We start from the raw sequence: 12758 nt of genomic DNA, 5'->3' as shown, positions 1-12758 counted from the left end.
CCAGGCTCCTCCTGACTTTCCATCCCACCATCCCTGGGGCATGGTCTCCTTCCTCAACACCATATCTTAGTTATGAGCACCCTGCCTAACACAATCCTATAAGAAAGAAGTCTTCCAGGATAGGTAGCAGCAATGCTCAGAAACATATGAGGTAGGACATCAAACGAAGAAGTCTGAGCTTTGGAGCCAGGATGGAGTTTAGACCCTGGCCCTGCTTGCTTGTTCCTGTGGACACTGAACTGCTACTTTTAAGTTCAGTTTAAAGTGTTAGTCAGGAAGTCATGTGACCTCATGGACTATAGCCCACCAGGCTCCTCTGTCCATTGAATTCTCCAGGCAAGAATACTGGAGTGGGTTGCCATTCTCTTCTCCAGGGGATCTCCCCAACCTAGGGATCAAACCCAGATCTCCTGCATTGCAGACAGATTCTTTACCATTTGAGCACCAGGGAAGCTCTGAAGTTCAGTGTACTCCTGGTAAAATGGGGATGGTAACAAATGAATTTAATTGTATGAGGATTTAGTGCAATGGTGTGGGAAATGTACCACAGTTCCTGGTTAGGTGCTCAATAAGTTGAAACCATTCCCCCCCCCCCCCCCAAAGGTCTAGTTTTAAGTGTGCAAAGTTCTGTTTAGTGTGGTGAACAACCTTACACCTGGGGAAACTCCAGAATAAATAAATATAAAGCATCCTTTTTAAAAATTTACTTTTAATTGGAGGATAACTGCTTTACAATATTATGCTGACTTCTGCCATACAACTATGTGAATTAGCCATAAGTATACATATGTTCCCTCCCTGTTGAACCTCCCCCAACCCCCCCACCCCATATGAATACAACAGCTAAACATTTAAATGTGTTTCTGTGTGGTAAATAAAAAGATTCATCACAATTTTGCCAAGTATATTAGGTAGCTCACAGGGTCTCCAGAAGGGCCAGAGACCCAAGGCCAGACGCTAAGCAGCCAAGAACAAATTATGTCTTCAGAAGACCACACCGCTCTCACTACAGGCACGTACGAGGTTAGAGGCAGATGTTCCAGATAAAACGTGGAGGAGGGAGGATATGTTTTAAGAATGCTTTTTAGTTTTTGACGTTCAGGCTCGCATCAGTGATGAAACCCTCCTCCTGGAACAGATTTCCTGTGAGAAGATGCAGGTATGCTCTCAATAGGCTAGCAGAGAAAAAAGATTGTGGATAAATAATAAGAGAAATAATTAGGTAATTACAGGTGATGGAAATACTGATGGGAAGCAAAGTTTGCTAGGAGAGCATATGACAGACAATATATTCAAGGTCCGGGAAGACTTCCCTAAGCAAATAGTTGATAAGCAATAATATTCTAATAATAGATCGTTTGTGTTATCAAATTATAAGCAGATCATTTTAAAAACGAGGACCTATGAACTTTTCAGGGGTTCCCAAAAACATTTGAAACCTGTTAAAAAATATATTGGCCCTAAACTATGAAAACTGCAATATTTAAACAGCTGTAAAACATAATGTATATCAAACCATTATTTCCTTTCTTATTCATAAAAATGTCTTTAACTTTGAACACAATTTGTAGATTAGCTTTTCTCAATTCCAAGGTATATGAGATGACCAATGAGAAACCACAGCCAATTGTAAAAAGTAACCAATCTTTTTTTTTTATATTGATTTTTCTATTTATTTTTGGCTGAGCCGGGTCTTTGTTGCTGTGCTCAACAAAGACCCAGCTCAGCCAAAAATAAATAGATAAATCAATTTTTCTCTAGTTGCAGTGTGAAGGCTTCTCATTGCAATGACTTCTCCTGTTGTGAAGCACAGGCTCTAGGCTCTCGGGCTTCAGTAGTTGCAGCTCAAAGACTCTAGAGCATGGCCTCAGTGGCATATGGGCTTAGTTGCCCTGTAACACATGGGATCTTTGGACCAGGGATCGAAACTGTGGCCCATACACTGGCAGTTGGATTCTTAAGAACTGCACCACCAGGGAAGACCTGAGATAAATTTTTTAAATCAATTACAAAAAGCTGCTTAAATTTTTATTTTTAATATAAAAATTATATTTAATATGAAATGGGGATACATTTTAATATATTTGGTGTTATGTGAGGTGGACTCTGGTGCCTACAAAGATCTCAAATTGCAGAGTCAGACACGACTCAGTGACTAAGCACACAAGGTCTTCAGAAGCTCGGGGCAAAGCATCTCAGGAGGATGTAGTAAATGGTAATCTACAGAAACTTGTCTCAAGTTCAACTTTTTCAGTCAGAGACTTAAATGAAGCAAGCATGTGTGACTGGGAGGCATAAGGAAGTAGATAACATGCAAGAAATAAAAAGAACCAGTGTTGGAGTAAACATTAAGTCTATAGCATGGGCTTCTCAAGGCAAGAATACTGAAGAGGTTTGCCATTCCCTTCTCCAGTGGACCACGTTTTGTCAGAACTCTCCACCATGACCTGTCCGTCTTGGGTGGCCCTACATGGCATGGCTCATTGTTTCATTGAGTTTGACAAGGCTGTGGTCCACATGATCAGATTGGTTAGTTTTCTGTGATTGTGGTTTTCATTCTGTCTGTCCTCTGATGGAGAAGGATAAGAGATTCATGGAAGCTTCCTGATGGGAGAGACTGACTGAGGGGGAAACTGGGTCTTGTTCTGATGGGCGGGGCCATGCTCAGTAAATCTTCAATCCAATTTTCTGTCGATGGGGAGGGCTGTGTTCCCTCCCTGTTGTTTGACCTGAGGCCAAACTATAGTGGAGGTAATGAAGATAATGGCGACCTCCTTTGAAAGGTCCCATGCAGTCACTGCTGCACTCAGTGCCCCCCAACCCTGCAGCAGGCCACTGCCAACACACGCCTCCACCAGAGACTCCTGGACACTCACAGGCAAGTCTGGGTCAGTCTCTTGTGGGGTCACTGCCCCTTTCTCCCAGGTCCTGGTGCACACAAGCTTTTGTTTGGGCCCTCCAAAGTCTGTTTCCCCAGTCCTGTGTAAGTTCTGGCATCTCTGGTGGGGTTAATGGCGACCTCCTCCAAGAGGTCTTATGCCACACCCAGGTCTACTGCACCCAGAGCCCCTGCCCCCGCAGCAGTTCACTGCTGACCTGTACCTCCGCAGGAGACACTCAAACACAGTTCTGGCCTAATCTCGGTGGGGTCTCTGGGTTCTGGTGTGCACAAGCCCTTCTGGCAAGTATGGGGTTTGACTCTAAACGCAATTTCACCCCTCCTACCATCTTGCTGGGGCTTCTTTGCCCTTGGACATGGGGTATATTTTTTTGGTGGGATCCAACATTCTGCCAGTGGTTGTTCAGCAACAAGTTGTAATTTTGGAATCCTCTTAGAAGCTGAGCACACATCCTTCTACTCCAACAGAGGATGATGGTTGGATGGCATCACCTACTCTATGGACATGAGTTTGAGTAAGCTCCGGGAGTTGGTGATGGTCAGGGAAGACTGGCGTGCTGTAGTCCATGGGATCACAGAGTCAGACATGACTGAGCAACTGAACTGAACTGATAGCATGGAAAACTTTTTAAGATTAACAGAGTGAATTCAAGAGGACTACTATGGTAGACTGAATAAAGGCTCCCTAAGATGATTACATTGGGCTTCCCTGGTGGATCAGATGGTAAAGAATCTGCCTGCAATTCAAGAGACCTAGGTTTGTTCCCTGGGCTGGGAAGATCCCCTGCAGAAGGGAATGGCTACCCATTCCAGTATTCTTGCCTGGAGAATTCCACGGGCAGAGGAACCTGGTGGGATACAGTCCATGGGGTCTCAAAGAGTCGGACATGACTAAGCAACTAATACTTGCACACTTGTTTCAAGATGATAACATTATATGGCAAAAGGGGCTTTGCAAATATGATTATCTTGAGATGGGGAAATTAGCCTGGAATATCCAGGTGAGCATAATGATGCAATTACAAGTCTCCTTGGAGAGGTGGAGAGAAATATCACCACAGAGGGAAGGCAATGAGATGATGTAGAGACGGGAATGATGGGGCCACAAGCCAAATAATGCCAGCAGCCACCAGCAGCTAAAAGAGGAAAAGAACAGATTTCCCCTGGAGCCTCCAGAAAGAAATGGGGACTTTAATTTTAGCCCAGTAAAACTTTTGAGCTCCTGACCTCAAGAATTGTAAGAGAATAATAAATTTGTATTCTTGAAGCCACTAAGTCTGTGGTTATTTACTACAGCACTGAAAACTAATATAACCACTAACATGGTTCTCAACCATCAGAATCCAAGATCTGCACTTGTTTTGTAAAATGTTTAAAAATCTAAAAGCACCAAACATTTTTAAAAGTGGTTTAAATATTAATTCAAATCAAGGCAAGAACAGTTTCTGTCTATAAATATACACGTGGTTTTAAAATAAAATCACACTTTTTAGGAGAGTTAAATAAAATTTACCCTCAAAAAAAGATTCTATTGAATTTCTGAAATTGGGTCAAGCAGCTATGTAATTGCTAGTGCAATAATGACTATATCCAGTGTTTCTTCATCTCGGAGATTGCCTTGTTCCTTTGACTCCCCTCAATCTATCTCTGAGGAAAGTAGGGGAAATAGGAGCACAATAGAAATATCATTCCTGCTTCATATAACTCTTGATTTTTATAACAAGAGATTTTAAATGTTTTGTTTTTTTAAAAGAAATTAACATTTTCTTTCATTAACTAATAACTAAGGAAAACCAAAAATACTAAAATTAGCAAATGTTTATAAAGATGTAGAAAATTATTTTACATAAAGTATGTTAAATGAGAATGTTCCTCTGACATTGTTATACAAAGTCAGAGAAAATCCTATTATCTGTGACAAACTAAAATTTTTAAGTAAGACTTTCATGCTGCTGCTGCGTCGCTTCAGTCGTGTCTGACTCTGTGCGACCCCACGGACTGCAGCCTACCAGGCTTCTCCGTCCATGGGATTCTCCAGGCAAGAACACTGGAGTGGGTTGCCATTTCCTTCTCCAATGCATGAAAGTGGAAAGTGAAAGTGAAGCTGCTCAGTCGTGTCCGACTCTTTGGACTGCAGCCTACCAGGCTCCTCCAGACTTTCATGAGGTCCATTCAAAACAAAGTGGTAAAGGACGAACTAACCTGGCAGAGCAATGGATAGGAACCTGCCTGCCAGTGCAGGGCGCACAGGTTCCAACCCTGGTCTGGGAAGATTCCACATGCTGTAGAGCAACTGAGTCCATGTGCCGCAACTACTGAGCCTATGTGCTGCACACTGAAGCCCACATGCCCGAGGGCTGCACACTGCGACTACTGATCCAGAGTGCTACGACTACTGAAGTCCGACTGCCTAGAGCCTGCGCTCTGCAACGAGACGCTACCACAATGAGAAGCCCAAGCACCTCCATGAAAAGTAGCCCCCACCCACTGCAACTAGAGAAAGCCCATGCACAGCAACAATAACCCAGTGCAACCAAAAATAAATTAAAAAAAAATTTAAGGTAAATACACCATTTATGGAATTATAAACTGTTTTTACCAAGGTTTATAGCTGAAGTCCAAATCAGGATAAAATGATTTCATTTTAAAATGAGTATTTTACTAATTTTGAATGTTGATGCTATAATTAATCATAGAAACACTATCTGACACAACACAACTGACATACTGTCTTCATGGATAGAAGTTCAGGATGTCAGCTGTTATTTCTTTTTTGGAAATTTGTTTTTATGAAAATTTAGTATTCTCTTTGCTTAATTAGAATCTCACACTGCATATGAAGCTCTGTGTACTATAAAAAGAAATGTAAACAGAAGAAAAAACCAAAGTACTATAATTAATTTTTAGCCCACAGAAAATATCCATGTATCCCCAAATATTAAAAGGCTTCTAATTAAATCTTTTAGATGAGTAATCTAACCATTTAGTGAATTTACTTGGAAGTTATCTGGTTTTATAGGGTGCCCTACACTAATAATGCCTGTTTTTTCAGAAAATGCATTTGGATGTTTTGACCACCTCAAAGAAATTGCTCAATGTGTTGTACTAATACATATCCATAGTGTCTGCTTAGTTAACAATCAGCTGTATTCAAAAAATGAGAATCTTTCATGCCTAGCATGGAAGAACCACACCAATAAACCTTTGTACATTCAAGAAGTATTTAAAAATAAAAGTATATAAAATGTAGCATTTAACTGTACAATAAAATAGGAAACCTTTGGGCAAAAATAGAACAAAGTACCCAGGGAAAAATTAATTAGTTCTATTAAAATGATTTTGACATCACTAGACGTGTTTGAGACCTTAACAGTTCTTGCTAATAATGCAATTAATCATAGATTTAAAATTTTATTGATATTAAAAATATTAACTCGTTAAAAATTTAGGGAATCCCCTGGTGGTCCAATGGTTGGGACTCCATGCTTTCACTGCCGAGGACCTAGGTTCAGTCCTGTCAGGACTGAACTAGGATTCCACGGGCCATGTGACACAACCAAACACAAAAATTCATTCTAAATTTAATTGAGAAACTGTTCAATGCAAATTTAATACCTCAAGTCAGAGAGAAGAAAATGGACACACATAAAAGAACTGTAATACTTACGGGAACATAAATTATTAAAAATTAGGTACTTTCTTAGATATGATATGAGAAAAATGATGAGTTGACTATATGGTCAAAATAATTTCATGAAAAGAAAAATTTAATTTTTGGATCTATATTGTATAATTCAAACAGTAAGTGGAGCCTAACTTCTTTATTACACAGAACTGTGAGTTTTCTACTCCCCTCCTCTTAGAACAATTACTTTATAAATCAATGGTTTGCCGGGCTCATCAGTTTTTTTAGTACCACCTAAATACGACTGCAAGGAGATCCAACCAGTCCATCCTAAAGGAGATCAGCCCTGGGTGTTCTTTGGAAGGAATGATGCTAAAGCTGAAACTCCAATACTTTGGCCACCTCATGCGAAGAGTTGACACATTGGAAAAGACTCTGATGCTGGGAGGGATTGGGGGCAGCAGGAGAAGGGGACGACAGAGGATGAGATGGCTGGATGGCATCACCGACTAGATGGACGTGAATTTGAGTGAACTCCAGGGGATGGTGATGGACAGGGAGGCCTGGTGTGCTGCAATTCATGGGGTCGCAAAGAGTCGGACACGACTGAGCGACTGAACTGAACTGAAGCACGTACATGGACTTCCCTGGTGGCTCAGACAGTAAAGAATCCACCTACAATGCAGGAGACCTCAGTTCGATCCCTGGGTTGGGAAGATCCCCTGGAGGACAGCATGGCAACCCACTCCAGTCTTCCTGCCTGGAGAAACCCCATGGACAGAACAGCCTGGTGGGCCAGAGTTCATGGGGTCGCAGAGAGTGGGACATGACTGAGCAACTAACACAGCATAACACAGCACATATACATTTATATTTTCAAAATTCTGTGAACAAAATTTTCAAAATTCTGTAAATTTTTTAAGGAAAATCAGTAATTGTTTCACTTCTGTTTTACCTGATACAGTGACTCAACTTTACAGTGCAAGAATATGAATGTCAATACGAATACAAAAGCAAGACTACAAACTGATGTTTTCTTTGGGGTATTTTTTTTTTTTTTTATGATCAATTCCAAACACATAGTACAGGGAAGATGGAATGAGTAAGAAAAAAAAATTTTATTTCCCCATTAACACCAAGTCATATTATTCAAAATGTGTTTCAGAATACTTAGCCAGATCACCAAATCCCAGCCACTGCCTTAGTTCAAATGTCCACTAGTAGTCAAGCAACAGAAATCCATTGAAAATTTTATACAGAGAGAAGAGCTACATTGCTATATATAATTTATTAACTTGGTTTAGTTTCTTGATATTTAGCAAGTTTGCATAAAAATTACTATTCCCATTGGTTCATAGTTACATTAATATAAATGCATAATTTCAAAGCCAATATTCCTTTCACTGTGAATATAAAACTTCTTAAAGAGAGTGTGGATTGGGACAAAATAATGACTGGCTGCTGGGATAGCATTGTTCAAAGCCAAATATACTGGCAGGATCAGAAAGCATAAATATATATACAAACTCTCAGGATGCTTCTGTTTTCCACATTTTTGCAATACATACTTATAGTATGGTATGAATTATTTCCTCTAACTTGAAAAAAAAAAAGAATACTACATTTTAATCTTCATTTCAAAATAACTCATTCAAATGAAAAAGAAATTCATTTGTTAATTCTGTTCAAAAGATGGATTTAAATGTTTTCTTCACTACATGTACAAATTTTCTTTAACCTAAGTGTCTCATTACAACCAGCTCAGCAATAAGACCTCTAGTGCTTTGTTAGAAAACTGCATTCAGTAGGTACAACTGTAAAATCTATGGTTGAATCCTTCTTAAGACACTGAATTATAACCAAGTCCAAAAAATGTATGAGCATTCAACAATACCTTTGGAACTTGTGAATTACTGCAAAAAAATTTTACATGTCCATATAATTCAAACATAAACTTTGTGGAGAAGGGGTGTAAAATAAATACTATAGTATTTTCCAACTCTATTTAAGTGCTGCCTAAATGGTTAGATATGAAGATTAATATTACTAACATTATTAGTCAAACTATTTCAAGGACTGTTTTCCAAGTAGTGAGAACAATTTTGCAAAGCAAAGATAAGCAAGAGCCTATGCCAATACATTTTTTCCTGTAGTGTAATGTAATTGCTAATATGAGGTATAATCTGTAAGCAATTAATACAAATATAAATAGGTATAGGTCACCACTAAATCACAGTCTGGTGAAAAGCTTCTCAGGTATGTAGTTTGAGGAAGGAGTTAAGGGAAATGGAGAGAAGGGAGGACAGGGCAGGTTTCCACTGGGAACATCATTTACACTCTTTACTGTTATCACTATCTTGTATGTAACTATCCACTGATGCAGAAAGGTAAACCCTTTCTAAGTATGCTGGTCTAGAATATACTTTGTGTAGCATAGTAAGATTACTTAAGTATTACTGATGCTTTATTTGCATTTATACTTGGATATACACATAATTATATGTATATCAAAAACTATAAACAGAATTTAAAAACACTTTTATCTCATTTTAGAAAACTTATTAAGATAGAACTATGTGCTACAGAATTTCCTAGAATCCCAGGTATAAAACCAAAGGAAAACATTACTATGTCTTTAGTATAAATGGTTTGTGTGAAACCTCAAGCTCATCTTTTTATAGATGTGTTTATTTGATGAGGATTGTGATCCAATGATTGTTTAGCAGCAATTTTACCAAACTGTAAATTCTTTTATTAACAGGCATTATAAACATAATACTAATCTTATTTAAAAACCATGAGTGCCACACAAGTGAATATACAGCTCATGAATAACTTAAAAAGTATTTCCCATTTTAAAAGGCAACACTCAGCATACAAAAACCTATACTAAACAAAGAAGCTATAATATGGATACATGATTGATGTGTCTAAAATGATATATATACAGTACATAATTAATGTTAATTATGTGATCAGTACATTTTTTTCTATATGATTCCCTTCATGCTTCACTTTCCCCAGAAACTGAATTCTGAACTTCTTCTTCTAAAATTGGTACAATCAGGTTATCCTTGGACATCAAATTATATTTCATCACAAATTTAGTAAACCGATGACACAAAAATGTTTCATTCTGTAGAGAGAAAAAAAACTTATTTCAACTTACTACTCAAAACCAAATAAATGAGACATATACCAACATATATTATTGTCATTCTCATAAGAATGTATCAGGACAATTAGTAAAATATACTTACTTCATATTCATCAAATATCTGCCGGTGATGAAAATAAGCATGTGAAAATATTCTGTAAATCCTACGGCATACTGATCCTAGTTTTGCTACAGATGATTCCTTTATGCTAACTCTAGAAATAGAAAAGAAATCATAGATTCATAGAGCTAGACAGATCTTAGGAACAATATAGTCCAATCTTCTCAATTCACAAGAGCAGAAACTGACATCAGAGAAAATAAGTGACCAGTCCAGTTCACAGTGCTAGTAAGTGGCAAGGGCAAGACCAAAACTCTTGTTCTTCACTCCTAACTTCACTGCCTAACCATAGGGCCCAAGAAATTCAGAATTATAATTCTGAGACTTTGTTAAAGTTCAATGCAACTAAAACAAACCTTGGCAAAACTTACTAAAAACATGTTTTTGATATTTACACTCTGTCCACTAGAGCAAATTAAAACTACTAAAAGGAATTGTCATTTTATTCTATAGAACTCAATTTTTTAATGTGTGTATGAGAAATAAAAACTGCCTATTTGTTTTCTTTCTTTAAATATATACAGGATACTAAGGCAAAACCCATTATTTTTTACATATTTTATGTGAGCTCTTTGAAGTCAGTGATATTTAGGTGAAAAAGTCTCCAAATCTATCCACTCGGTAACAAATATCTTAAGAGAATAAAAGACCAGTCACAAACCTCACCAATAATATATTACAGTTATGCACAGGCTTCCTCCCCGATCTTAAACATCTAAAAGCAAGGATAAGGACTCCTTCAAAAATTATCAGTCCAATAGAGAACAGACTAAGGGGGAGGAGGACTGGAGAGGGATGGAGTGGGAGTTTGGGAATAACAGATGCAAACTGATATATATAGAATGGATAAACAATGAGGTCCTACTGCATGGCACAAGGGAACTATATTCAGAATCCTGTGATAAACCACAATGGAAAAGAATATGAAAAAGAGTGTGTGTGTGTGTGTGTGTGTATATATATATATAAACTGAGTCACTTCACTGTACAGCAGTAACTAACACAACACTGTAAATCAACTGTACTTCACTTAAAAAAAACAGGCTGGAAATACATAGAACATACTTAAAAAAAAAAAAATAAGCAGTCCAACTTAGGCAAGTCTGCTCTTTAGCATGCTGTCTAGGGGATGCTCACTCTACCAAAGTGTCAAGTAAGCAAGTGTGTAAATATCCCAACCCTGAAGCTTGAGAGGGAGAGCCCTGGAAAATGACACACAGCAGCAGGAACGACCCATGACTGAACTGCCAGTGAGCTTTGGGAGCTGAGCCCTGATGCCTTTAATCACAATCTTAATTTCAAAACATGAATAATTCTGGACAAGTCAAATACACAACAGATAAAAAATAAAGTTTACAGAATACAATGCATTAATGAGCAAACTAGTTTTAGTTTTAAAAACATCAGTCTTTAAATCCAAATAGTTTAATACCACATTTAAAGGTTTTATTTACCTGCTGGGAAAATATTTATTGCTATTCAGAAGACATGCAGCACCATCAAGTGTGTGTCTAGTGTAGTCTATAGCAGGACACTATAAAAGAAAGGATATAAAAATGCATAAACAATGAGTTCTACCTCTAAAATTAGGTATATTTATTCGATAGGTGTCTTAATCCAAAACCTCCAAGCATATTCTAAGGAAATGTTCCTTACAATATCAGAATGACTGTAAAATTCAATGTTATGTCAATAAATAAGGCTTTATTATCCCCTTCAACTATAATACCCAGCTTATAGTAAATAAGTGAATCAGTCTCCCAATTTCTCACTCTCAGTATTGTACCTAGATGAAAACAATGCTTCCGTCGAGTTAGGAAGAACACCTGATTATCTAATCTAACTCTCTGCCTTTACAAATGAGGAAACTGGTCAGTTTGTAAACGATGCACAGGATTCTTAGCAGAACTTAAAAATCTATGGGAACTCCCTGGCTGTCCACTGGTTAGGACTCCACACTCTCACTGCTGAGGGCCCAGGTTCAATCTCTGGTCAATGAACTAAGATCCCACAAGCTGCACAGTGCAGATATAAAAAACAAAATAAAACAAAAAGATCTATAGGCAAGGATAAGGAATTCCTCAAAACAAGCAGACCAACTTAGGAAAGTCTTATTCAGGCATGCTAAGAAGAGGGGGACTCTGTACAACAGAGATTCAAGTAAACAACCGTGCAAATATCCCAACTCTAAAGGATGAGAGAGATAACACCTGAAGAATGATGCACAGCAACAGGGACTACCCTTGACTTTTGGTCAATGATTTCTACTAGATGACATAGTTAGGAAGAAGGATTTAAAAACCATAACCCAGATATACTGACTCCTAGTCCACTGGTTTATACTTTACCAAGTGGCCCAGCAGCCTTCTTCTTCACAAATACCTCCAAAGATCACTGTCTTCTTACATCCTAAAAAGTATGCCTTACTATGTTGCTGGTACCCTAATTCCAATCTAGACTCTTGAGAGTCCCTTGGACTGCAAGGAGATCCAACCAGGCCATTCTAAAGGAGATCAGTCCTGGGTGTTCATTGGAAGGACCGATGCTGAGGCTGAAACTCCAATACTTTGGCCACCTCATGCGAAGAGTTGATTCATTGGAAAAGACTCTGATGCTGGGAGGGATCGAGGGCAGGAGGAAAAGGGGACAACAGAGAATGAGATGGCTGGATGGCATTACCAACTCGATGGATGTGAGTTTGAATGAACTCCGGAGTTGGTGATGGACAGGGAAGCCTGGTGTGCTGCGATTCATGGGTTCGCAAAGAGTCGGACACGACTGAGCGACTGAACTGAACTGAACTGAAAAAGTATGCCTTACTATGTTGCTGGTACCCTAATTCCAATCTAGTAGTTCTATAAAAATTTTTCTCCCTGAACCTCCTTTGCAATCTGAAGTTTCTTTATATTTTAATAAACCTGTATTACTCTATTCCATTTAACAGAAAATAAAGCTG

General features: G+C 38.4%; 1 protein-coding gene across 3 annotated transcripts in view; it reads right to left on the bottom strand.

The window, feature by feature from the left end:
- Positions 1-9253: 9253 nt before the first annotated feature.
- LOC129646596 (MOB-like protein phocein) overlaps positions 9254-12758 on the bottom strand; it is a 43313-nt gene continuing 39808 nt past the window's right edge. For all 3 annotated transcript variants that reach the window (XM_055573009.1, XM_055573006.1, XM_055573007.1), the window contains 3 exons: positions 11257-11336; positions 9785-9896; positions 9254-9660 (listed from right to left, as the gene is read on the bottom strand). In XM_055573009.1, coding sequence (XP_055428984.1) covers positions 9529-9660; positions 9785-9896; positions 11257-11336 — 324 coding nt within the window. In that variant the 3' untranslated portion in view covers positions 9254-9528. The remainder of the gene's footprint in view (positions 9661-9784; positions 9897-11256; positions 11337-12758) is intronic.

This window comes from Bubalus kerabau, chromosome 3 (assembly GCF_029407905.1).
Source record: "Bubalus kerabau isolate K-KA32 ecotype Philippines breed swamp buffalo chromosome 3, PCC_UOA_SB_1v2, whole genome shotgun sequence".
Lineage (NCBI taxonomy): Eukaryota > Metazoa > Chordata > Mammalia > Artiodactyla > Bovidae > Bubalus > Bubalus kerabau.
This window is presented reverse-complemented; position numbering and strand designations above follow the sequence as displayed.